General features: G+C 36.6%; 1 protein-coding gene and 1 long non-coding RNA gene across 2 annotated transcripts; both read left to right on the top strand.

The window, feature by feature from the left end:
• Positions 1-639: 639 nt before the first annotated feature.
• On the top strand, positions 640-1113 carry LOC141621814 (uncharacterized). The gene is made up of 3 exons (XR_012532695.1): positions 640-747; positions 858-977; positions 1082-1113. It is a non-coding gene; the product is annotated as an uncharacterized LOC141621814 (long non-coding RNA).
• A 1977-nt stretch (positions 1114-3090) lies between these two features.
• Positions 3091-27618, top strand: LOC141616768 (uncharacterized). Its single transcript, XM_074433900.1, has 19 exons — positions 3091-3523; positions 4473-4547; positions 8864-9014; positions 10651-10719; positions 10813-10985; positions 11632-11769; positions 12630-12755; positions 15140-15238; positions 17664-17784; positions 18544-18607; positions 18846-18900; positions 18996-19120; positions 20370-20443; positions 22205-22254; positions 22815-22901; positions 23099-23149; positions 23254-23337; positions 26270-26320; positions 27176-27618. The coding sequence occupies exons 1-19, from the start codon at positions 3224-3226 to the stop codon at positions 27257-27259; spliced, it is 1977 nt and encodes a 658-aa protein (XP_074290001.1). The 5' UTR covers positions 3091-3223; the 3' UTR covers positions 27260-27618.

Below are 27618 nucleotides of genomic sequence, written 5' to 3'. Positions count from 1 at the left end.
ATCATAAGATGATTCTTGAGCCGGCGGGATTATGGTAAGGTTTATTCTTTATTAGTCTACTATTTTGTTTTTTTTGTATTTTTTTTTTTAAAATAATAATTGTTTGTAATTTTACATGTTCAAAATAAATGCCGGTTTATGGACGATTGCGTGATACGAGGTGTCACGAAAAGCACGAAGACTAATTTCGTGGGTCCAATTCCTACATCGTGGACACAAGCTTCTCAAGCACAAAGAGATGCGTGGTTCAATAACTTTCGGGTACATATTTTCCGTAATTCTTTGTTTTAATAACCAAGGTTATACTTTTATAAATACTAATATGAAATTTTGTCGCTTTTTTTTTTGTAGCAATCATATGCTTGGTCACCGTCTCAAGAACGGAATGTCCGTATCAGGTACGAGGAAGTCGGTACTCGACGATATCGGGACGTGATTTGGAAGGTAGTTAGGCGCCCAAAGGAACCAGAGCACATGAAAGGTATTTAATTAACTTGTTTTGTTATTTGTATTAATTAGTATATACTCTCTTATATTATAAATAATATCAGTAACTTATTAGTTATGATTTCATATGTGTAATTGCAGGTGACAAGTATGAAGGCTTAATAAAGCATACCAAAACTCCCGCTTTTCGGGAAGAAGTCTAAGCAAGCATCCCTCAACAAAAGAGGAGGAAAGGAAGACGCCGTGAACGAGCCTACTCATTTCGCGGGTTCACGATCGTTCTGGAATCGTATGTTGGGGGTAAGTTTGTCTATTATTTCACACTTTTTTTTTGTTTTCAATGCAACATGTTTATTTTATGTTACATTTTTTGTTGATTTTCTAACATGTATGTTTTTTTTTTCATTCAGAGAGGAAAGAAGAAGTCACAGCCGATTGCGTCGGTACCAGAACTGTTTCTGGACACGCATTCCAGGGTTGACCACAAAGGGGTTAGAATTTGGACTAAGCCAAAAGACAAGCAATTATATGTAAGTTTCCGTAACACTTAATTTTTGTTAATTTACTCTCTTTTAAAATGTCGTATATAAGGTGGTTACCATATTAACTTACAACCATTTGTTTAATATTGTAGGAAGCATTTGAACAAGAAAAAGCCGCCAATCCGTAAACTCCTGGATAATGACATATGGTATAAGTTGGTGGATGGCTTCAAGAAAGGGAATGTGTATGGTACCGGAAGTTCAACACCGGCTTTCTATGAGAAAACGCGTAGGAGATCGACTTCAACAATTCCCAGCAACACGTATCAACCGGGAATTATTAGTCAACTTCAAAGTCAAATAAGAGAGCGTGATGAACGTGATGCCAAACGTGATGAAGAACTTGCCAAACGTGATGAAGAATTCCGGAAAATGAAGGAAAGAATGGAAATGTTTGAGGATTGGTGGCAAGGTTGTAACCCCGGACCTAGATCCAACTACGATCCAAATGATCCGCATGGTCCACATGGGGGAGTGGAGCCGGTGTTGGCTTCCAAGTAAGATGATTTTAGCATGTAAGCTTGTAAGACTTGAACATTTAGACTTGAACATTTAGAATAGTTTAGCTTGTAAAACTTTCATTTTCAATATATGAAATGAAGTTTGAGAAATTGGGAGGTGTTGGGTTGAAATGTATGGTGTTGTGTGTGTTGAAATGGGATGTATGGTGTTGTGGAACATCGGTTTGTATGCGAGTTTGTAAATTTTTGGCTAGCAATGAAAACGAAAAAATCCACCAAAACTTACAATAGCTTTGGCGATCGATTTGGCGATTTGGCGATCGCAAGTCACCAAATTTGGCGATCGATAATAAAGTAGTCGCCAAAATGGCGATCAAATGTAGTCGCCAAATCAGAATCGCCGCCAAATTGCTCAATCAAATTGGCTACGTCACCCAAAAATGGCGATCGAATCAAAGATTTGGCGATCGCATTTCGATCCGCCATTTTGGCGACTACCTTGGCATCGATCGCCAAATTGGCGACTACCCTTTCGATCGCCATTTTTGGTATTTGGCGATGATTTGTCAGTCGCTAAATTTGGCGACCGACTTTAGTCGCCAAAGCTAAAAAAGGCGACTAAGGTCCGCGACTGACGTTTGGCGACTGATTTCAGTCGCCAAATTGATTTTGGCGACTGATTTCAGTCGCCAAAATCAGTCGCCTGTTTTAATTCTTTTTGTAGTGATGGTATTAATTATTATCACCATAAAATTATATATATTAAATTTAAAATCTATGCAATTTTGTTAAACTTTATTTATAGTTTATTAGATTTATAGAGATGTTAATTATTTAACATACAAAAATATAATAAGTAGGGTATAAATAATTCAAGTTAGATTTCATAATGAATAATGTTGCATAATTCTTTCGATTTGATTTAATACATATATGTAATATATTTATATAAATATATAATCCTCTTAAAATTGCATTCCTAAGTAGTAAAAGTAATTTCACAAGAAAGAAAAGAATTGTAGTAACATTGGATATAGGTATATGATAGTAATCACTCATTTGAATAGTAAAAGTAACAATATTATCAACGAGATTAGTGAGAGTGCTAGAAACAACGGGAGTAGTGAAATAATTAATATTAACGCGACAATAATGAAAGTAACAATAATTACGGTGTGTGTAGTGAAATTATCAATATTAATGCGGCAAAGAGTGATAGTAACAATAATTAAGGTGGGAGTAGTGAAAGTAACAATGATTACGGGCAAATAGTGTAATGTTATTACTATTGTTTCATTAATAAGAGTAAAATATTAATAGCAGGAGTATTGAATTTGTCTCATTATTTATTTCATCGTAATTTTAGGATATGTCATAGAAAAATATATTAATGATAAATTTATAGGTTATGCAACTTTAAGTAATTTTATTTAGTAAAAAAAATTAATGATAAGTAGAGGTAGCCCGGGCGAAGCCGGGCACCAATACTAGTATAACCACAATAACACAACCCGTGTTATCTAACGTGTTTTTCAATAGTGGTCACATTTAACTTAAAAATATTTATAAAATAATGTCTTATTACTTTAGACCAAAATAACTTGTTTGAAGTAAGACCAACTCTAAATAAGGTAACTACAAGAGTACAAGTTTAGGTCGTAAGCCATTCTACCTTTCTCTTCTAAAACCCTGGATTGAAGAACTCAAGGGTTTTAGCACCCCCAACTGCACCACCACATTTCCCCCAATCTGTTCCCCAAATCAACCACAAAAATGCTAAGTGGCCCCCTCCTCCGATCCCTCTTCTCCACTGCCACCAAATCAAAACCCTACTTATCCCCTCACTATCTCCGCCACTACTCCGCCTCCTCCATCGCCGCTGCCGCCGCACCACCGACGTCATACCTCGATCCCGCGCGACTCCGCAACGTCGCCGTCATCGCTCACGTCGATCATGGTAAGACAACTCTCATGGACCGCCTTCTCCGACAGTGCGGCGCTGATATCCCCCATGAACGCGCCATGGACTCTATTAACCTTGAACGCGAGCGCGGTATCACTATCTCTTCTAAGGTCTACTTCTTACTCCTTTTTATTCTTTGCGAGAGATATTTTAATCGATTATTACTATGGAAGGAACATCATTTTTTCAGCTCTATCTTGTTTTGACGGCCAGTTGGTTCCAGCAAACCATATTTTTCATTGCATCATAGATAATTGTAGCTTTCTTAGTTGGTGGCGGGCTTTAGGATTTGAAGTTCGGAGAATATGTGTAGATTGGAAATTTATGAGGCGAACTAAGAAATCGCCTGATAGAGTAATTGGGATAAAGTTTGAAAATTTTCATTTTTTATTTCGTTTGCTTGGAATTCCCTGCTAGCCCTTCTTCTCCGTTGTTCATAGTGCTACCTTTTTTCGTATTTAAGTGAAGGTTGTAGTTCTAGTTGAATTTAATTCCAGAAAGGTGCGGGAGTGATCTAATCTTTTTGTTATTCTTGAGAAGATAATCGATTCAAATGTTAATACTTAATTGTCAAAGTTGAGTTGATTAACCATTAATTTCCAAATGTTGCCATTTTTAGATTGAAGAAAGTATCCATTTTTTAATTTCAGTTGTTGAAGGTTTCTATTTTGAAGGACACTCCATTTGGCGCTTCACTAGAATTTTTTACACGTTTTATTTACAATGTTCTCTTGATTGAAATGTAAGGGAAGGTAACGGAGGGAGGGAGGGAGAAGGGATTCATCTTTTCTTACTCTTTTAAATATTTGCTAGTTGGAGAGAGTTGCACGAATTTGTTGACTATATCATGTTATCTATTGGCATTGACGCATCGCCATGGTTTCTTGATCTAATGTATATTTTGACTTCCTTGGTGTTTTCGGATGACTGAATTTATGATGTGCTACTTTGTGAAACTGAAAGCATGATTCTACTGCCAAGCAATATGTTTTTTTGTAGCTGTGGTTGATGTATGGTCTCTAATAGAGCAAGGGTTTGATAAATTCTCTCTGTGAGCAGGTTACTTCTGTTCAATGGAAGGAGAATGAGCTGAACATGGTAGATACACCTGGACACGCAGACTTTGGTGGGGAGGTATGTTACTATTGGTTCTTAGTATATGCCTCTCAAACCTTTAAATTAGAAAGTAGCTCAGTCTATGGTGAGCTTGTATGTCTTTGTTTTTACCTTCAAACCTCCAAACTATGTTGCTCGGACTCGGTCACAAGTATCCGACACGGGTACGTGTCCAAGTGTCGGATTCATCTATTTTATTAAAAAAATTCATGTTTTTGGTCAAAAATGAAGTGTCCGAGTGTCCAGTGTCCGACACGGGTATGTGAGGTAATATTGAAGACTCCGAGCAACATAGCCTCCAAAGACTCATACTCTGATCGGGACAAATGGTCTGAGATGGACATACAGAACCTTTCCCATGAATGATTGAGAGATTGTTTTCGTTGACCCTTGGTCCCTTACATGGACACCCGAGCTTTCCAATTGATTTTTAATAAAATGAAGAACGCTATCTACTACCACACTGAAAAAGAGGCACATAGGGTTTAAGTGTTGTTCACATTATATCTCAGAGCCAAAAGAACATTGCTGTAGGCTGCTTGGTTATCAAGGCAAAATTTTTGAAATCATACAGTCCATATTGTCAATGCATTTAACTCCTTGCAAATGTGAAACCTTTAAGTTTTTTTTTTTTTTTTTTTTTTTTTTTTTTTTTTTTTGCCTTTTCTGTGTTTAGCCTGGAACATTCATTTCTTGTACTCTTCCATTGCCTTAGCTGATGTAACATCACACACTGTATGTACCTAACCAGAAGTCTCATAAGTGGCAGGGAAAGCCTCTATGCTCGCTTGTTGATAATACTCGACAATAGGATCTCAAATAAACTTATGCTACCCAACCTCGATATCACCCTATCCTTGAGGAAATCATTGACGGCCACCCTTATAGGTTTGGGAATCTAGTCAACTGTCTTGGTCAATCTTAAAAACGGAAATCCTGGCTTGTCATTCGTAGAAGCTCAGTTCAGGCTTGGTTTAGAGTTCATTGCTTTTATCTCAAACTGCTTTGATTAATATAAGGCAGGCAACGGCAAACATGTTTTATTTTGGAAAGATGGACGAAAAATATTTGCTTCTTTCTTCTTTAATTTCCCCACATTTATGGTCTTTCCATCTTACACGATGGCATCGTCTCGAATTTTACTACTGTGTTTGGTGTTTTTGGGATCTGTTTGCCAAGGTCTCTTGATGAATAGGAGATGGATGAGTTATTGAGTGCTGGCCTTACTTTCAATATTAGAAATTATACAATTGACAGGAGACATTGATCTTAGAGTTTGAGAGTGTAATTTGTTTGGTGTTTTCTGTTTCAAATCTTTTATGACATCTCTCACATGTCCGATACTCCGATTCTGTCGACGATGAACTTGGTATAGAAAGCATTTGAAGATCTAAAGTACCTTTGAAAGCAAGATGCTTTTGCTGGAGGATGGTTTTAGGAAGAATAAACACATATGGCAATCCTGTTAGCCCTAATAAGTGTGTTATACAATAACAACAACAACATTACCCCAGTTCCTCAATGGCTCCCTCAAATTGCGGGGTAGGGGGGGTCGGATGTAGGTAGCCTACCCTTATGTTAGCAACACAAAGAGACTATTTCCGAACCCAAGATGAAAATTGCGTCGAGAATTGCATTAAAGGACTGGTACTTCACGTCTTCCCAAGAGAAAGAAGCGCATTTATTCCCGAATAAGTGTGTTATGTGCTTGAAAAATTGTTTGACTGGAGTGCTTTATTCCTCCATTGTGATGTTGCTCATAATTTGTGGCCAAGGCTGATAAGTATTCGTGAAGTTCAGTGAGTGAGTTCAGGGTCAATCTCATCACTAAAGTTCAAGGTTTGGGTAGTGCAAAAGATGGGAAGCAGTCATGGAGATGTGCCGTGTTTGCTGTTACCGAGTGTGTGTGTGGCTGGAGTGTGATTCTAGTATTTTTCAGGGAATAGACATTCTTGTGATTATATTTGAGGCAGTGTTGTTTTTCTGGGTTCTGCATGGGCTAATGCTTCAGTGCTCTTAAAGATTTCCCATCTACCTTTATACAAAGGAATTGGGCATTCTTTGTAATGCTTTCTTATGAGGACCTCCTTCCCTCTTTAATTTAACGATTATCTTATTTTTCTATAAAACAAAAACTAGATTGTGGTTTGCTGCTTGATCAACCAAGAGTGTCATATCTAGGAAACACTTTGGTTGTGAAGATATATTTATTCGTACAATGATGAGATTGGGGTTTTCTTATGCATAGTCTGGTGATGACAGACCTTGGATGCATCTGACATTAAAGATTGTGTTTCTAATGAGGAATTTCTACGTAGTATGGAGGGCATGGTTGGTTTTGTGACACCAATCTCCAGAAGAAAGGTTGATAGATTTGCCTGTGCAACTAACTGTTGGCCTTTTGCAAGTTGCCTGATAATCGCTTTCTTTTTATACTTCGAATATTAATTTGTGCCTTGTGCTGAGCAAAACTGAAGGCCTACTGTCCAGGTCTGTATCAGTAGGAAACAAATGGACTGAGGAGCTCAGAATTTTGAAAATTGATGTTAATGATGGGGCTTCGCAAGTAGATTCTAAATTTTCTTGAGAAGCAGTTGTTTTGTACTTCAGGTGTTAATTAAAGCCATCACTTATCATTCCCTGATTTTAAAAATATGGTATTTCATGATAGCTTGAGGACATGGCTATTTTGGTATCTGCCTCTTTTTGTAATAGTTTGCACTGCAATGGCAGTGTGTTGGGTTTTCTTTTCGTGCTTTTTTTGGCGGAGGAGCAAGTTTGGTTACTTCACTAGACGTGAATAAGTCTCTCTTTACTTTGATTTGTGGAATGGGATTACAGGTTTTATTACCGTGACTCTTCTTTAGTCTATAGTATATGTGTCGTTTTGTCATGGCTGCATCTGAATAACTTAGGATTTTCTTTTCTATGGTACTCCCTCTGTACTGACGTGATAATCCTACTTTCCTCTTTGTGATGTAATGCTTTGATGTTCTTGTTATTTTCTTTCTAATTTTGATTTGTTATGGGCAAAATTACTAGGCCCTATTTGGTAAACAATTACGAAAGCAGATTATATTACGGGTTTGACTAAAATATATAATTAGCAGATTTTGTCAATGGTGTTTGGTAATCACACTTTCAGATTAACAGATTGTTTAATTTTTTTTTATAAAATGACTAATATGGACATGAAACAATTATTTGCAACTATGACAAGATATGTTCTCAAGGAAAAAAAACGTTAATTTACATATTTTCTAATATACTAATTGAATATGCTGGGAGGAGCAACATATTGTAAAATAGTAGATTGCACCCAAATCTACTATTTCAATATGCTAGCTACCAAACACCCCCAAATAGCATATTGATTGATCAAATATGCTAAAAGGTCTCAATATGCCAAAAACTTCTTGATCTACTCTTTACCAAACACCCCCAGTGATCAATATTTCCTTCCCTAAAATACAAAAATACCACTTTCTAAATCTTAGGTTAGACCCATAGTAATATTCATTAACGTCTAATTATACTCAATCTATCATTATCCTATCTAATCACCAGCATCCTTGTCTCTCCTCTCACCAACAACCACACTAACTCCCACCCTCTCTCCACCAATATTCACCTTAAGCCAGTGGCTGCCACCCCCTCACTGATCTCTCCATCCCGCCGACCAACTCCATCCTAGCAACCACATTCCTTGCAACTCAAAACCCCCACCTCCCTCCATTCCCTAAACTCAAATCTGCTTCCCACATGAGTTTTATGAGAGATAAAAGTTGTAGTCAAAATAGGGCTTGATGGCATTCAAAGTTGGTTGACGACAAACCAGTTAGGCGGTCAAGAATCACGAGAGGAAGAGGAGAGCGACGAGGGCTGATGTGTTGGCTGTGTTGCGGCTGATTGAAATCAAGAGGGTCGGGCAATTGATTGGTTGTGGATGGCATAGGTGTTGGGGTTGTGGAAAATGGTCAGCTGTGTTAGGTTGTGTGGCGGTCCGGTGGAGGTGTTTAGGTTGTGGGCGGTGGTAGTGTTTGGCCTGTTGGGCGGCTTGGGCCTATGGTTGTTTGTGGTGGGGGTGTTTGGATTAAATTTTAACTGTTTCTTGATTATTTTGGTTATATGATATTCTTACCGGAAACATGCAAAAAAATAAAGGACTACCGTGTTATTATGGAGGGAGTAAAATTCTATTGCCTCGCTTCTCTATCCTTCATCCAGTTCATGTTGTGTAGATAATCTTTTGTTGCATGTGTAACCTTGATATTTTCTGTCTGGTTGCAACTAATGTTTATAGTAACCATTTACTTTTTACTTCTGATAAATAGGTTGAACGAGTTGTCGGTATGGTAGAGGGTGCAATTTTAGTTGTTGATGCTGGTGAAGGTCCACTTGCCCAAACTAAGTTTGTTTTGGCAAAAGCTTTGAAATATGGGTTGCGTCCTATTCTCCTATTGAACAAGGTGGATAAGCCTTCAGGTGAGCTTTGCAGTTTGTATTATTATGTTCTAGGGAGAAAATTCTCACGTTCTAAGAAAAAAACTTTGCTCTGTTAGTTTTTATTGAGACCACATTTTAATATTAATAAGGTACAAAGCCGTCGTACATTCTTATGATAGGTTGCAGCCGATACTTCGACTCTCCAATTTTTGAGCCACTCTCATTTCGACACTTAAGGATATGGAGATACGGGATCTTTGGGTGTGGAACTGATACCAGACACTTACCAATTTGACCCAATTTGACCCTTCTCTGTAAAGACAATATTACATGAAGTAGACGAAGGGAAGGGTATATGAAGCCTAGAGTATGATTTTTGACAATAGCTTTCTGTTTTTAAGGCGTGTCCTCCTACTTGTATCCTAGTTTTAGGATAGAGCTCTCTTGTCTTAAAATTTGAATCTTGGAAGAGTCCGACAGTTAGATATTTTCCAGTCTGAGTAACATAGGAGTATAGGACTTGCATTTTGATATGTTCAGATTCAAGGTTTTGAGGTGAAAATTAACTTAGTTTAAAAAAGCGCGCCTTGAGTGCGCCTAAGGCGCGCCTTGGATGAGGCACTAGCCAAAACGCCTCGGTCCATTTTAGGTGCGCCTTTTAGACACGGCTCACCTAACGAGGCTAACTAGTACGCACTTTCCATATCTTTTAGACAAGGCTCACCGTTTCTTTTCCCCATTATTTCTAACTTCGCTCCTTGTCATGTTAGACAACTTGAAAACTCCTAAAAAGGCTATTGTTGCCAAAATTTTATTTAGAAATTACAAATTTGATATAAAAAACAGGGCGCCTCGCGTCAAAAAGGCGCGCGCCTTCGTTGCCTCGGCCCCCTAGTGCCTCGGTGCGCCTTGCGCATTTTTAAACTAACGGGTGATTTTTCATCTTAGAACTTTATAAGTTCACTCCAAATCTTTGGCTCCTCACCATATGTATTTGCTAGATCTGACCTTCCTTGCTAGGTAGGGATGTTTATGTACTTGTAGTTCTCATCATCTTACATTCCCTGTCAAGTTATATTCCTTTTTACAGGCCAACATTTTGTAGTTTTTTTTTTTTTTTGGGGTGGGGGACATAATAGATAACCACGTTCAAAGAAGTATCTGTACATTCCCTATCAAAATTTAGTTAATTATGTCAGGAAGCTATAGAAGTAATAAATGTAACATTATTTGAGACAAAATAATGGTCAATGATGCATTGGATGTGTCACAAAACGTGATTCATGATTTTGGATTGTAGCAAGTTTTGATTATCAAAATCTAGTTAATTATGTCAGGAAGTAATAAATGTAATATTATTTGAGACAAAATAATGGTCAAATATGCATCGGATGTGTCACAAAACGTGATTCATGATCATGGATTGTAGCAAGTTTTGATTAATGGTTGAGAACTTCATCTGATTTGTTCAATTGCTAGTATTGCTACTAAACTTTTGAGCAGAGGCACTCAGATATTTCTGTCTTTAGAGCATAGTATCTCAAATTTTGCAACATAATGTTCGCAATAGTTTTTGTCAACTTTTGAGTTATTGAAGAATATATAAAGTTGTTTTGTGCATTTTATATTCCTTTACTAATTTGTCAATGTTTCCACTTGAACGTTTCCTGCTCAGTATCTGAGGAGAGATGTGATGAAGTAGAGAGCCTGGTGTTTGATCTTTTTGCTAACCTTGGAGCATCAGGTGTGTTGTCCAAATGAGAGGCCTGCCTACTATTGCTATTAAATCTTTTTTTTTGCCAACTTAACCGTGTGATGAATTTTCCTGTTCTTTTAGAGGAACAGTTGGATTTTCCTGTTCTTTATGCTTCAGCTAAAGAAGGGTGGGCGTCATTAAACTACACCAAAAGCCCCCCCAATGATGCCAAAAATATGTCTGAGCTCCTTGATACTATAGTCAGACACGTTCCTTCTCCGACAGCAAGCCTGGATTCTCCTTTCCAGATGCTGGTTAGTATATAGGTTTTCAGTCTATGCAGTATTTTATCTATGAATTTGGACTTTGCTCCGTAGATATAAAAGAGATGATAGACAGCTAGGGATCAGGATCAGACCTGGGTTACCGGAATTGCCTAACGAATCGCGAACTACGAATTCGGATTACATCGAAGTATGGTGTTTGGTTATAATTTTATCGAATTATGCTCTATTTTGAGCGAATTGCCTATTCGTATTACGAATTCGAATTGGTGGAATTACGAATCTAGTAATCACGTTTAGACTTCTGAAAGCTTAATCTGTCAATCTCAACCTTTGACTTTTTTAGAGCCAGATTTTACCTTTGAAGAATGTTATTGATATCTGTAGATACCATAGCCGCTATGGTATGTATAGTTTTCTTTTTCTGTCATGTGCTCTCTTTGATGAAAAGAGAATCGAAAGAACAGTAGATGATTTGAGAAGTGTGTGTGAAATATATAAAATATGTTAATCTGAACTTTTTCGATCTTTTATATGGCTTAGTTGTGTAGTGAGTTCACATATATTGAGGCTACAGTCAGGGATTTCCGTTTTTATGTGTTTTTCTTTTTTATTTTGCTTAGTTGGCATTTGCATAGTTAAATAGCTTTGAAAGAACTTTGACAGCCTTTTTTAGGTCTCGATGATGGAGAAAGACGCCTATCTTGGAAGAATATTGTCTGGTCGTGTGCATTCTGGTATTGTCCGCGTTGGTGACAAAGTACACGGTTTGCGTGGTACTGATGCAGGAGTACAAAAGATTGAAGAAGGAAAGGTTATTCTGTTTATATGCTTTTTGATGGTCCATTATATGCAGATTGGTCTGTCACTTACTCACTTATATGATCGAGGGTTATCTGTAGGTTGATAAGTGCAAATTAGTACTCTCAAAACATAATCGTTTCTTTCTGTTTCGTTCGTGTCATAGAACGCATAAGAAGAGGATTCTGCAGAGTTTAGCATGTTGAAACCTATGTTTTAGTAGCAATGGATAACTATAACATTGTCATGACATGACTCTTCAAACTTCCTATTAATACAAGGACACAATCATGTTTTTGAAGCAAGTGTTATTTTTGAAGCAAATAAAGTTATTAATTTGTTATCAGAGAATGCTTTTTATTTATCATCACGCCTTCTCTTTATCTTTATTGTGGTCATTATTTCAATGCAGAGTTCTTTCTTTTGAATCATGTTTTCTAAGTACTTCATATCTGTGTATGCTCTGAATATTTTACCATAATATTTGAAGAAAGAAGTGTACAATAACAACATTACCCCAGTGCCTCAATGATTCCCGTAAATTGCGGGGTAAGGGGTTTGGATGTACGCTGCCTTACCCCTGTGTTAGCAACATAGAGAGGCTGTTTCAAAATGACTCAAGATGAATATTGCGTCAAGAATTGCGTCGAAGAACTTCTGCATCCCAATAGAAAGAAGTGCAACGGCGTCAGTGAGCCATTTTGCTTCAATCTATCATTATCAACAACCAAAGTACTGAGTCTGGCTCCATTAGTGTAGCTGGTTAAATTTGCTCGTTCATTTTTGTTTGGGAGCTCCATGTTCCAGCATTCATATGCGATTATGAGACTTAGCGTCATTTGTCATATATTGTTTCTAACCTTTGCATTCTAGGTTGTGAAACTGATGAAAAAGAAAGGCACAAACATGGCTATTGTCGAAAGCGCTGGAGCTGGTGATATTGTTTGCATCGCAGGATTGGCAACTCCGTCTATTGGGCATACTGTTGCAAATACTGAGGTTGGTAAACTCACTAAGTTGCTTTTGAATCTGGCAATCATTTTGATGGGCCAGGCCTTGTGTCTCACCATTTTTGCTCTGTTTTTCTGATTTGTGCTGGAAATAGATAATGCTGATGTTTGTTTTATGCAAGCAAATAATGCTTATTTGTGTATGCCTCAGAACAGAATGTCTATTCACTTTCATCTGTGTGTCAGCTTAAAAAGTTCTCATGGTTAATGAAGGGAAAATTGTAATCATTGAATTTCTGTCAGTTAAAATAAAGGAGAAAACCTAAAAAAGTCTGGCAAGGTGTGCGAGTGGGATGACGAAAGTGATACAGATGGAGAAACACTGAGAATTGGTCAGTCTAATCAACTCTGAAAGATTTGTGTCAACTCAAATATCTTGGCATTCTTATGGGACAACAAATGGCATGTTTTAGCCTCTGATAGTATACCCACGCGAATAAGCGCTATTGTTATTGTATGAGTGGCCCTGACTCACAAATCTGTAAGTTTGACGGCTACGGCATGACAGAAACAGTCGTCGCGATGTGATTTGGCTGAAAACTGATTCTATAATTTCTTGGAATTGCGATTTGTTCGTTTTTAGTGGAAACAAAAAAATACTCCATCCTATTCTATATTTTCTTTCCTATTTCCTAAAACGGATTATTCAGGTTTTCTTCCCCTTTCTTATTTTGGAAACTTTTACTCTTATTTTATTCATTTCTCTCTCCTATCACCAAACCCCACCCAACTCTTTTACTCATATTTTATTACTTTCCTTAATGTTTTGGCCCCACCATTCCTTATTTAACTCATAATTATTCATCCCTCTCTCCAACCACCAAACCCCACCCAACTTTTTACTCTTATTTTATTCATCTTCTTAATTTCCGTGCCCACAAACAAGGGGAAGAAAATATAGAATTGGAGGGAGTAATACCTACAGGTACAGGGTAAGAGAAGTCATTTCCGGTCGTTCTGATAGGTGGGACGGCCCAATCGACTTCATATATTCAGGGACTTGGGAATGGAACAGAAATGATTCAGTTCAGAGCCAAGGATCGAAGTCCAGCTGAAGCAGCGTATTCTTTCTGCCAAATTATGAATACAAATAATATCCAAATATCAAACTCATCCATTGGCACAAATAGTTCATGGACGAAAATTGAGTTATTTGGGCAAAATGAATTTCATGAATTTCCTTTTTCAATTAAGGGCGCAACAGCATGGATGTTTTGGATCCATTGAGCAAAGAGGGCCGGGGGGGGGGGGGGGGGGTTGGGTCAACTATTCAATCAAATGAGACTACTTTCTAAGAGTGATTCTTACCGGACTTGCTGATAATAATAAGGAAGGGAATTTCTTTGTTCTCGGGAGAGGTCTAATTTTAAAACAAAATTCACCTTTATGTTCTGAATTGTCCTACATTGGACTGCACCAGACTTTTGATCCGACCCTTTCTTCATACGAGTAAACATAGATGATACACATTTTCTTAGGTGATGTAAAACTTAACAGAAGATAGGAGGTATTGAGTTGTAGAACTTTTTCTCTTTTGATCAGAAAAATGCCTTGTGCATTCCTCATAACAGTAGTTTGATTGAATAACAAATTACACCACCATGAGGGTAATCCTCATCGGAAGTAACAAAGCTAGATATAGACAATATCCTTCATGAAAAATCGACTTTATTTTCATTCTTAGTCTATGAATAACTTTAAGTGTGCCCCAAAACCGTCTTAAAATCTTAATATCCTGGTTCTGTATCTCATGATATTGTCTTGGATTTTAACATTAGTGCTATGGCAGGCAGTTCAATTAATAGGTGCAATTGTTTGAACAAGTTTGTGGATAACCAATCATAGTGTTTTCTTATTCACTTCTAGGTCAAAAGTGAAACTTGAAGCCTGACTACAGCTTTAATATATATTATAGTATGCCTTCATAGTCCAGCTGTCTGGCGTTGTTTAACTATTATGTATAGGGAAGTTTGTTACTTCAACTGTTGCATTTCTTTCCATTTCTACCCTGTTGTATTTACATCGCTTCTCTCTCCCAACTTATTCTGTACGCCTATTCAAATTTTTTCTCACAAAAAAAGGAAACGTAAAGAATCGATTGAATAGGAGGGAGTATGATTTAGATGTTATAAATCATTTTGGAGGTTTTATGTTAGCCTGCCCAAAATTTTTTGGGACTAAGGCACTACTTCTATTGCTGCGGATGATATTGATCATTGTTGTCTTGTTGAGGTGATAGCAATGTTTTTTTACTTTGTAAACTGTTTCCTTGTCTACTTTTCTGTGTTGTATGTTGTTCATCTATTTTCCATGGCACTGTCATGCTTTCTGTTTCAATTGGTATTCATTCCTTTATGTTATTGCATGGTTCAGGTCATGGAGACCCTTCCGACAGTAGAGTTGGATCCTCCGACCATTTCAATGACTTTTGGTGTCAATGATTCCCCATTGGCCGGTAAAGATGGTGTTCATGTAAGTAATTACATCCTCGAATTTACACTATCTGCCATTTCAGTCATATCAGTGATCTTTTTCTTTTTAATGCTGGGAGGAGGGAGAATAATTGGATCCTTTGGAGCATGGTTGTGCTCTGACTTCTGATTGTCGCAGTCCATGACTTCGTGTCTCCTTGAATCTCAAGGGATAATGTGTGTTGAATTCCTTGACATTTGCAAATGTTTCTTAATTTTCTTGCTGGATTTACACAAATTTACTTCCAATGATAGAACACTTTGTGTTTTTTTTTTATAAGTAAGATATGGTATTAATAAGGGACACCAAGGGGCGGCGCCCATGTACAAAATGACATCTTAGAGGTAATGTCCGACTACACAAAGATACCAAGGGGTTACACCCATGTAAGAAGATACGCCCTAAAAGTCACGCCCATATACGAAAAGACACTCTTTCATGTTTTCTAGGCTTTGTCTTCATATCTCGTTGGTAACTTGTTTCTTGAGTTCAGACTTTTCAAAATTTTATTTTTTTCATCATCAGTGAGAAATTATTTCACTTAATTTCTGTTGTATTTTTATGAACTAAAGGTGTTTGTAATTTCTTTTTCCGAGAAAGATAAATCTCTTGGAAAAAGTAAAACTTTTCTGGATTTTTGGACTTTGCCTACGTTTCTCAGGCTTGGTTAGGAGCATCCAACTTGGGTGCATGTTCAAGCGTTTGACTTGGCTATTTCTAAAATTCCTCATGTTCTTAACTAGTATTGATCACACGCAATGCATGCGCGGTACATATAGAGTTTTTATTTTTTAGGGTATTACTTGTAGATTTAAAATCGACACCTCATTAATTTTTAATATTTCACCCCATTGCATTTTGATATGAAACAAAAATATTGAAATGGAAAACTAATCAAAGAGAGTAAAGTTATGAAATGTGTATTTTAATGAAACCCACAACTAATGATTTCATTTTATAAATTTTCTCCAAATATTTTAATGATTTTTTAAGCTAATAATATCAGTTTACAGTTTTGTTTATACGGAGTTAGTATGTGTCAAGTCATTCTTTATAGTAATAGTTACTGCATTAATGAAAGATTTAACAATTTATGATCTATAATTTTGTGCCAATTTTATTGTTCTAATTTAAAGATCATGATTTTGAGTTTAATGAAAATATTATAGTTTAATTATAAGATTATATTTTTTAATGGAAAAATAATAAGACTAATGAAAGAAAGTCCCACTTGTTTCCTTATTTAGGTGAATGCATTTTGGAGGGAAAACATTTGAGAATTCTTATTCCCTTGGTATATAGAGGATTGAAGTTTTTGTAAGTGTTTGACATGGGTGCGCGAGGGAGTGTGAATATTCCTAGTAACACAGACAATCCTGAGAAACCTTGACTTTTCTGTATAAGCATGTTAAATTGTGTGGGAATATTCCTAGTAACATAGGCGACACTTGGCCAAATTTTGTACGTGTTTGGGGAGCTGGTTTATAATTAAAATTGTAGATATTATAGCCCCTTATCACTGTGGAGGAAAAATCGGACTGTTTTGTTGAGCTGGATTGGGTAAAACAGTTGCTCATTTTAGACCAAAAAGACTACAGAAGTTCATGGGAATGTATCTATAGTAGTTTTAGGCGTATCCAACTTGGGTGCATGTTCAAGACTTCAAGTGTTTGACTCGGCTATTTGTACAAAGCCTTCTAGTTATCTTTTTGGCCTTGATTATTGTTTCAAGTGTCAGACACGGGTATACGAGATAATAGTGAATATTCCTTGTAGTGTAGGCACTCCTGAAATCCTTAACTTATCTAGGTAAGCTGCAAAACTAAGTTAGAGGGAACTGGCTGGAATACGGCAAGTAGTGTCACCTGTATCGTGTTATTGATTCAGTGAAGTGAAAAGCTTAGAGATGGTCTGTTCATTTCTGTAAGTTCCTCCAAACGAAACGCCAGCAAAGTTGACTGCTATGCTGGTTAGTTTAGTGGTTCTTCAAAACCCTCAACAATAAATGCTTGTCATGTCTTCAAATGTTTCACTTTTTTTATCCCAACTGTATATCTGGGTAGAGCACTCTACTGCTCTAGAGCACTCTACTGCTCTGTCGAACCTGCTTTCAGGGTTTTGGTTCTACATCCCTGGTTAAAGCGTCTTGTTTAATATCTATATTGTTCTCTCAATGTTGGTATTTACAGAGTGCGTCAGTGTAAGACCTTATTTTTCTCCGGTATTGCATGCTAGAAATATTATATCTGGTTTCGTTGAATGAAATAACATCATATCGCTGTGTTCCTGGTTCACTTTGCCTGTGATACTAGAAATATTATATCTGGTTTCTTGGTGTATTTTAGATTTACACAATTTTTTTTCCCAGAACAATGGTTATTTAATTTCTTCGAAGTGACCTTTTTGTTCTTGTTTGCTTGCATAGTTGACTGGTGGAAAAATTGGAGAACGGTTGATGGCAGAGGCAGAGACAAATCTTGCTATTAACGTGATACCCGGACTATCCGAATCGTATGAGGTGCAGGGTAGGGGAGAGCTTCAACTAGGTAAGATCCATGTTGGCTCTACTTTTACTTGGCTGGCAAGATAGACTATACTTGCTCACAACTGTCATATTTTAAATATCTATATACTTGTAGTTTGTAGTGAGTGACCTTAGTACAGTAAATGAGTAAATTAGTCATTTTAAAAGAGTAAGGTAATATTTAGGCAGAACATTGTGTCATATTCGTGAAAACGGAATTTAAAATATCTGTTGGACCTGGATTATTTTTCTGAGGACCTTAATACAAAGATGTTTTTTAATGTATTTTTGGGGTTAGAGCGAAATGTAATTTGGTTTTTGTATACTTAGCTCTATCCATCAAAGTTGACTATTACTTGTATCTTAAAGTTTGATGCGTCTTCCTCAAGATTCCTTTCAAATGCTGAACATTGTCTATTTATTTCTTGTAGTTCTGTACAATCAATATAATGATCAAATATTTGTTTGATAAATTATGAATTCTATAGATTATGGCACAACTTTTTGTCTTACTAACAAAGTGGCGAATCATGTAAACACTTTCAATAATCAAATGCTCTATTTTTCGTACTTACTGGCTTACTGCATGCTCTTTAAGATCATGTGAAAAAAATAAAAGCTTGCTTTTAAGGAAAGGCTTCGGTGAAACAGAATAATTAATATAAGGCCTCAGCAAATTAGGCAAGTGATCATTAAATGGTGACGGGAAAAATGTATATAGATTCGGAGTTAATTTTATATATTTTTTTCCTAACTTTTGCCGCCTATACTATGAACACAGGTATCTTAATTGAGAACATGAGGCGTGAAGGCTTTGAGTTGTCTGTATCGCCACCTAAAGTCATGTAAGGTCCATAGCATGCGTTTATTATGTGACTACAATTTGATCTTTTGACCTCGGATTTGCTGAAAGTATATGTTGTACAAAGTTTTGCATGTGTCTTAGAGCATCTCTTTGTTACGACACTTTATGCTTTGTAAAAGTTCAGAATATATAATGTGTACATATCAGCAATCACCTGTTTCAATGTTAAATAATTGTCTTTTGTATGGATGTCTTAACGGATGGTTGTGCTATACTAGGTACAAAGTTGAAAAAGGTGAAAAGCTTGAACCATTGGAGGAAGTGACTGTAGAGGTGAATCTACTTTTTTTTTTCTTGATAAATGGATTCTGCTTTCGACATTTTTTTTTATCTATATCTATTTTGTTTTTCGTGGCCCATTATTCCAGGTTGACGAGGAGCATGTAGGCATGGTAATGGAGGCCTTGTCTCACAGACGAGGCGAAGTTTGTGATATGGGTCCTGTGCCTGGTCATGTTGGCAGGACAAGAATGTTACTGACATGCCCCTCAAGGTTTGTCACTCTTCTATCATTCTGCTGCCAATTTCTACGCGTGTCGCTCTTTGCCACCTCCGTATTTCTTGGGCATATTACGGGTTCAGCATAATTGTAATTAAATTGGTAATACAATTCTGAAAATTCCTTTTGTGGATTATAGTCGCCTAATACTGTTGGTTTTGTTCTTCCTTGGGATTGGAAATTCTATTTAACGAACCAAGGAAACATCAGAAAACAAGGAGCTATTTGAACTACGAAATTTATACTTCTTAGGATGTGCTCATATTTGAAATGCGCCCCCGGTTAATAATATAGTGTATTGGAGAAGTTTAGCACCACAATTTAGATGGTATTTTCTTCTGTTTTATGACAAAACGATTCCAAAAGGCGTCCGTGTTTTTTGTGGACTTCATAGGCTCCTCATTAACTGTAGACTTGTAACGATACAGATTGCGTACTCTCTGAACCCTCGGTGAACTAACGAAACCCAACACTGTCAGGATCCTGTGTATAGGTGTTGTGTGTTCTTACAATTTTGAGATTGAGATGGGGCCATGGGTGCAGAAATCCGTTGCCATATGTTATTCTATAATTGACGATATGTGAAACCTGTGCTGTAACAGGTTTTCATAAATCTGCAATTGAACTTTTTTCTAACCTTCAACTATATATATCTTTTTAAATAAGTAACATCAATTAATCCATTGCAGCAACATGGTTCTCTTAGATACTTACCGGTTTAAGGATGTTTACCAGTTTGTGAATCATATCTGGTGTTTGGATTTAGTTCTTTTCTGGGACATTTATGTGCCATTTAAATATCATTAAGCTCTGCAATTGACAATTCTTGGAAGCATTAGATATGTGTGGTTGTGGATAATCATGCACTGTTGCATAATGCTTCGTTTTCGGCGAGAAGCATACCATAATCTTGAATTACAGCTGAATCCAACCTTGGACACATAATATGAATATGACAATCTTAATATTGCTTGTAGTCACGCCATGTTAGCTTTTACAAATTTTTACAAAATATGGGGGGTTTCCTAATATACCACAATCTTCATCTGCCATTAACCATGACATAGTTTGACTATAAATAGTGACACGGTAGTCTTAACTCTTATCCACGTCTTGCTATATTAAAGGCGCAAAGAAATACCGATAGTCATGAATGTTATTTTTCTAATATATCTGATTGGTTGTTTTTGATACGTATCTATGTCTATCTACTTCTTCACTATTCCTTTGGATTAATTTACAGGGGCTTGGTTGGCTATAGAAGCGTGTTTTTCAGTGTTACACGTGGAACAGGGTTTATGCACCGAGCATTCCAGTGTATGTTTGCTGCAGTATTTTTTTTAATTTATTTGTGCTTCCCCTGTTATCACTACATGATAATTAACAAACGGACTAAACTACATATTACTTCATTTTCTAATATGATTATCAAAGGTAGGGAAAGACCAAAACCATATGAAAGCAAAGTGGGTCTAATGGGTAGTTGGAATCGAAGAAAATGTGGCTTTGGAGGAGGAATGGAAGGAAAGATTCATATGGGTGATAGGGATTGACTTTTTTTCCCCTAACCTTTCGTTTGCTATTTTTTTAACCTCTTTCTTTCATTTTTAGTCATTTTTTAAGGTTCTCAACTTCTCATTATTTTTATTTATTTATTTTATTCTCTTTGTTATCTTCATCAATGTTTTGCATTTCATTTCTCTTGATTCATGGTCATAGTTATCTCTCCCATTTAAATCTCTGCTTAAGATTCCAATGTGTTATGTAATTTCCCTACCGCCTTCTCTTCATAATAAGTTTTGTTGCCTATCTTGATTCACTGTGCTGTCGTGTCTTTCCTCTGGTCTATTGTTCCATTGTTTTTTCACCTAACATTGATGATTTGATGGTCATATATTTCGATTCATGTTAGGCGACCCTGACTCATTTTGGTGCCAAGCCTTAGTTTTTGTTTTCCTCGTTCAGATATCCTACCTAATGTATTTTTGTCATAAAGTTTAAAAATTGTTTGTTTAAGTTCATGTTTGAAACCCCTTTTTGGCACAGTGATTTTTCTTTCCGAAAGTCCTTTTAACGATTTTTTTGAAGGGCTAATCCTAGTTTGTCTTTCGGTCTTTCCCCAAGGGTTTGGTTTAGCGATGATATTTTATTATATGTTGAACTTTATTCCATCATTTCTTTGTTAAGTCCTTTGATTTTAGGGGAAAAGGAAAACCTCCCTCCTAGTTCAGTCATAAATTTTGAACACCACTAATTCACTATACCTAAAATAGCGTGTTATAATCCACATCTCCCTCCAACAACACAAATTCTATTGTAAGACCTTTGTACGACCTTTGTACGTGCGACGAGAAAAAAGTGACAACTTTTTGATAATTAGTGATTACTTTTCGGCAAATAGTGACCGTTTTTTATGACTAAAAATTGACCATTTTTTTCAAAGTGGTCACCATTATTAACCAAAAATGATCACTATTTACCAAAAAGTGGTCAGTTTTTGCAAATAAACACGGAAAAGACCGTCGTACAAGAGAAATTGCTGCTCCAACAAAAGGTATATTCTCTCCAGCTGAATAACTGTTACTTCCAAGTCAATATGTTGAACTTCTCCCCTGCTAGTGTATGCTGATTGTTTGTTATGTATCAAAGTAAGTACTGCTACCAGGAGTCTTAGTCTCTTAGACGCCTGTTGAGTAAAATAAAACAATATCCCAGGTATTGCCCATATGATCTGTCTAACATGCAAAATGTCTGTTTTATAGATTCTTGAATGGTATTCCATTTCATTAAATAAACCCTCACATAAACGAATAATAGGCTTATTGACTGAAGTGTAGGGGTTATGATGTAGTAACATTTATAGAACCAGATAATACGAGTGTTGCTATATATCAGGATGTGTCTCTATCTTGTTTGACTATCTGTATTACTTCTGAGTTCTGTCACATTGCCTTTTCACAAGTAATTGTTTCCCTTTCCTGTTTCATGATAGTGGTTGTTCGGCTCATCCCATTAGAGTTTCTATTGATGCTTGTGGTTCTGGTGTTCTACTAACCGTCTCATGCTTACTTTTGATAGCTTATGGAAAGCATCGTGGTCCGTTGGGGAATGTGAGGAAAGGAGTATTGGTATATTCCTCTCTTATGTTACTTCTAGTATTTCCGTTTCAGTTATGTTAGCTCTTGAGGTTTAAAATGCATTGTCAATCCAGTTATATGTTCTCTATTTTGAAAATTCATTGTCCTTATCACTGATGCATGTGCTTTACATGTGACTTGAAGGAGCAAACTGACTTTCATTTTTACTTGTGGTATTCTGTTTCCTACCAGTATTATCTAAGTGTAGGGATCTATTATTGATTTCGCTGTTACAGTCCTATTGAAAGAAAAAAGGCTTTATCCTGTTAACATGATTGAGGCATATATGAAAACTATCCTAATAAAGTTGTTTAGCTTTTCACTGAACCTGCTTTTCCTCTAGTCGTCAACTCTTCTCGAGTAAATCACTCAAATCTCAATTGTACTCCCTTAATAAAAATTCGCTCTTGGTGATTGTACATTTAAGCAAGTGTTCGGTTTCCTTTAGCTGTATGGACTATGGAGCATCTGGATTCAAAATTGTGCCGGTTAGTTATTAACTCATCATGGATATGGTTCTCATTTTATTTTTTATTTTATTTTTTATGCAGGTGTCGATGGGACATGGATCAATTACAGCTCATGCACTGACGGGTCTTGAAGCCCGTGGAACTCTATTTGTATCCCCTGGACAGGAGGTTTAAATTGGCCTTTTTGTCTTACAATATTTGTCAATGTGCTCTCTCACTCCCTTTGGAGAGGGGAAATTCAAATCTTCTCTTTACAAAGTCGAGTGTCTCTGAAATTTGTTCACGAACCTTTCATTTCAAGAACCTTTTGGTGTGCCTTCATTTGCTTGTAAACTTCTGTTGACCTACTGTTTTATTGTGTACAGACCTACGATGGCATGATTATTGGGGAAAATTCTCGTGACACGGATCTTGATGTATGAATAAGTGTTTGTTCTATTGTTAAATTATTAGATATCTACCATGATGACATTATATTTTAGAGACATAAAGGTTACTGACATTGACTTTCATGTCATAGGTGAATCCCGTTCGAGCTAAAGAGCTTACCAATATACGTACAGTTAACAAGGATGAGAACGTGAAGTTAACTCCACCTCGCCTTGTATGCCCTTATCTCTTGCTTTCTGTAAAAATTATTTTCTGTTCCCTAACGAGAAGTATGCGAATTTGCAAAAAGTCTGAAGATTTAGAAAAAAATATAATTGTAATTTGTGTTGAAACTTGTGCCTTAAATTTTTCATTGACATAACCAGGTTTATGATAAAAAAAAAGGTCCTCCGATTTAGTCATGAGTGTTGAATACTGTGAGAGTTGTATTTTAATAGTGATTTTAGGGTTTAGGATTCATTGTTCAATGAGTGAGAGAGTTCAGGGAAAACAATGAAACAATAGAGAGAGATAATGGCAAAAAATAGGGTAAAACAAACACGATAGGCGGAAAAAGTATGAAGAGATGAAAAAAAGAAGTAAAAAGTAATAAAAATTTAAGTAAAAACCTTTTAAATGAAAACTAAGGAGGTATTTGGGTTGGAGAAACAGGTGTGAAGAATAGTCAAAAGGATGTCCGTATCACTCTTTTTTTTGTCCTTCAAACGAGCAAGTGTATAGATGTCATTTTACTCTTTCATATTCCAATCTTACTTAAAGATCGTGGTTCATCTTTACTTTGTTATTGCTTTGTGCCTTGTCACGAAGAAAAAACTAGGGTAGAGAATTGTCATGTTACCATGGTAACTCCTAGGTGTCTCAAAGCAAAAGTTGGAAAGGGGCTCTCTTAGGTTGTGATTGTGAATATCATTATGTTGGTTTAGCAGCTTTCTTAGACTTTTCCAGTCTTTTTTTCCTATGGTTAATTTTCCTGAAAGTGTGCCACTGCGGAGAAAGCAGATTATGCATACAATTTCATTTCCTTGTTTGATTGTAAGAGATTGAACATGGGTAACTTATGTTGTATTATGGTAATTACCGGTTTATTTGGATTTCGTACAATTTTCTTTTTGGATCACTGAAACAATTCACTGCATTTCAAACATTTACGTAAATTTTGACCTACTCCCTCCGTTTCACATGATGTATCTATGAGTTTGTGGTCTTCGAAACATCACTTTGAACTTACTTTTATACTTCTATATATAGTTATTTTTTGTTGAAATGTTATTTGTGAAAGATTGTTAGATAACCAAGGGATTATTTGACAGCAATAATCCTTACTATAGACCGTCTTCTTAAAATAATCAAAACTTCATTTTAAGTTTTAACCCACATTTAACCCTACTATTGCTTCTCATATTGCAATTGGATAAATTTTGACCTGTAAAATCCGGTAAAAATTGCCCAAGTGGGACCATTTTTCATTCAAAGAGCACTTATTCCTCCATTAACAATCAATCTCCTCACATTACCTCATAGCATCCATCTTAATCAACATCATTACAACCATATTTGGCCTCCTCACCAGAACAACCACCCCTACCTCCACCATCACTACTCTAGCTTAACCTTCATACCCACCACTCCACCCCGTACTCACTACCCTTGCTTAACCCTCACAAACATCACACTGTGATTAGCATCTTCTCCACCGCCGTTCACCACCACAGCCACCCACAACCGTAACGCACTTCAGATTCTAATCGATGGAATATGAAACATGGAATAAAATAGAGTGTAGTTTTGGGTGTTTGTAAAATTTGAAGATTGTAAATTTGTAGTCCGTAATTTGGTATAATGGTCTTAAAGTGGGAAAGTGAAGACAAAAGAGAATGAAGATGTGAAAGTCTTAGGAAATCAGCCTAATTTATTAACCACAGCCGTTAACCTCGGATTCATCACCATCACCATTAACCGACGCCAACAAAGCCATAGCACTACAAATACGCACCCACGAGGGCTCACCATCGGCTACACGCTGTCGTGAATTGTATCTTACCTTCCCTGTTTCTCCTTGGCCGCGCAAGCCATCGTCGACCTCTTTCCCATTGCCGTCGTCAAATGTTGCCGCCTTGAAACAATTCCGATAATTTTGAAAAGTGAGTGCCAATTTTAATTTGGGATAAGTGTTAATTTGGGGTGCTGTTGTTATAGTGGCTTTGGAGGTGGATGAAGGTGCTCTGTTAGGTGGACAGAGCTGGTTGTGGGTGGATGGTGGCGGTTGTGGGGGTAGTGATATGGTGAGAGAGAAGGGTTGGGCACTTGAGCTAAGGGGTTACTTAAGGGGAGGTCATTTAACCAATTTATCAGCTAGCCGGTCATTGTAGTCTATTATGAGACGAAGAATCGATATTAGGTTTATCTTGAGTTAAAATAAAATTCGGATTAATATGAGAAAGTGAGCTATAGTTTGGATTAATCCTGTTAATTAATCCTATAACTAATGTGAACGTTTTCATGTTTTATTAGACTTTTTTTTTTTCAATTTATTAAACTTTGACTCAGTCTTGGTAGTACTTGGGTTCTCTGTAAGTATAGTGATTGCCAAAACCATTGTATGTTTCTGGAGAATAATAAGAAAAGACGGTTGTAGCTTTTAGAGACTATCCTCTGCAGCTGTAGCTATGTGGAAGCCAGCTGCTTAAAACCCTCCTAACCTTCCTGCTATAAAAAGAAACCCGCCCTCGTTTGAGTCAGTGTACCGGCTTGTAATGAAACGGAGAGCATATTAAAAACAAAAAAAGTTCCCTTAAATTTCTTGGGTTCCACTCTATATATTAGTGTTTTGAGATTTAAACATGAGATTCAACCTACCTTATCTCTGTAATTATTTTTTATAGTTAACTTGTAGGATCTTACATTTTACGATCTGTTCCTACCGATTCAATCCTAGCCACCTCGTCGATCTAAAGTAGGTGGGTGGGGAAGTGCATCAAAGCCTCGAAATTCATCTTTAAAATTCTTGTATAGCAGCCTTTATCATTTATTGTTTCATGCTTAAAAGGGCAGTGGGTGGCGAAGGGGAAAAAATGAAAGTTGTCTAACAATCACTTTAATAATGTTCCATGTTTGTATCACGTTGCTGACTCTGATCTTGAATACAGATTACACTAGAAGAGGCAATAGGATATGTAGCATCTGATGAACTGATTGAGGTAAGCTTTACCTTTTTATCTCTTATTGAATCTGATCGATATAGGCAATGGATACGGTGGCATTTGCTACAGTTATTGTGTACTATTTACGTACACGAACATTCAGAATCTCGTAAATATGCAAGTTAACTGTCCAGAAAATGATTATCCATATATCTACCCGTCTTCCTCCATCACTCAAGAAAACATTACTCCAGTGACTCAAAAGATTTCCATCTTTGACCATGAGGGGTGGAGTCTTAATTAGCGCATCTTAATACTACATTATCTTAATGTTTTAAAGGCCCCTGCTTATAGCAAGGTAAGTGAAATCCTGATGTACTACAATTTTACATTGTACTTTTAAAATACATAAGCTGTTTTTGAATGACCCATAATGACATTTATCGTAATGTTCACTGAGTGTTATTCCCTAACAAAATGAGTTGCAACAATATAGTGAAGAATTTTCTTCCTTTACACCTCGCCTCTGCTTGTCAGCGTTATTTTCCATTGAGCAAGACTCTTGAAAGACCATCCCACACTAAATTACGTGAGATATATCATTAAACAGACTAGAAAGTAAAAACCAAAATAAAAAGGTAAAATAAAATAGTAACCACCCATCATATGTGAGGTCTCACATTGGCATTATTGTAAGACCGTCTCTTAGGAGAACTGGTGTTTTCCATATTCGTACCTGTCTTTTTTCCCCCACTTTTCTAGCACCTCAAATGCAATTATAATTATATTTGTCCTTTGAAGTTGCAAGTATAGATCTTTTGTTCCATCGGATACATAGATTAAGAGGTTGATAAGGATGGATATAGTTTTGGGTAGTCTTGAGTCTTGACTGATGCTATATTTTTCATGCAGGTCACTCCTAAAGTTATTCGATTAAGGAAAAAATATCTTGATGTGAACAAACGCAAGACGATGAGCAAAAGACCCAAGGAGTGATATTTTTGCCATCACTCGACAGAAATTTTAGTGGACCCGATATTCAGATTGACCAACATGGTGATACACTTTCAATCTGGCATTCATTAATCAGAGGCATACTGCTAGCCTGCTAGGAATGAATATTGTTTTGTACGGAGTATTATTCATCCTAGTGTTAAACATTTTCTCTAGTGGCCATATATAAGCTTGGTTTCCGACTTAGAACTTAGTACATTAATCATATAAACGATATCTTTTGTTCACTATGATACATTGAGGCCAGAAAGCTGTAATTTTGTTTCTTTTGAGATACAGTGAGTTGTATCTACAACTTTTTGCAGTAAAGCATATGCATATTATACCATGGATGTGTAAAA

Source organism: Silene latifolia, chromosome X, assembly GCF_048544455.1.
Source record: "Silene latifolia isolate original U9 population chromosome X, ASM4854445v1, whole genome shotgun sequence".
Classification (NCBI taxonomy): Eukaryota; Viridiplantae; Streptophyta; class Magnoliopsida; order Caryophyllales; family Caryophyllaceae; genus Silene; species Silene latifolia.
Note: the sequence above shows the minus strand (reverse complement) of the source record. Positions and strands in the feature narration are given on the sequence as shown.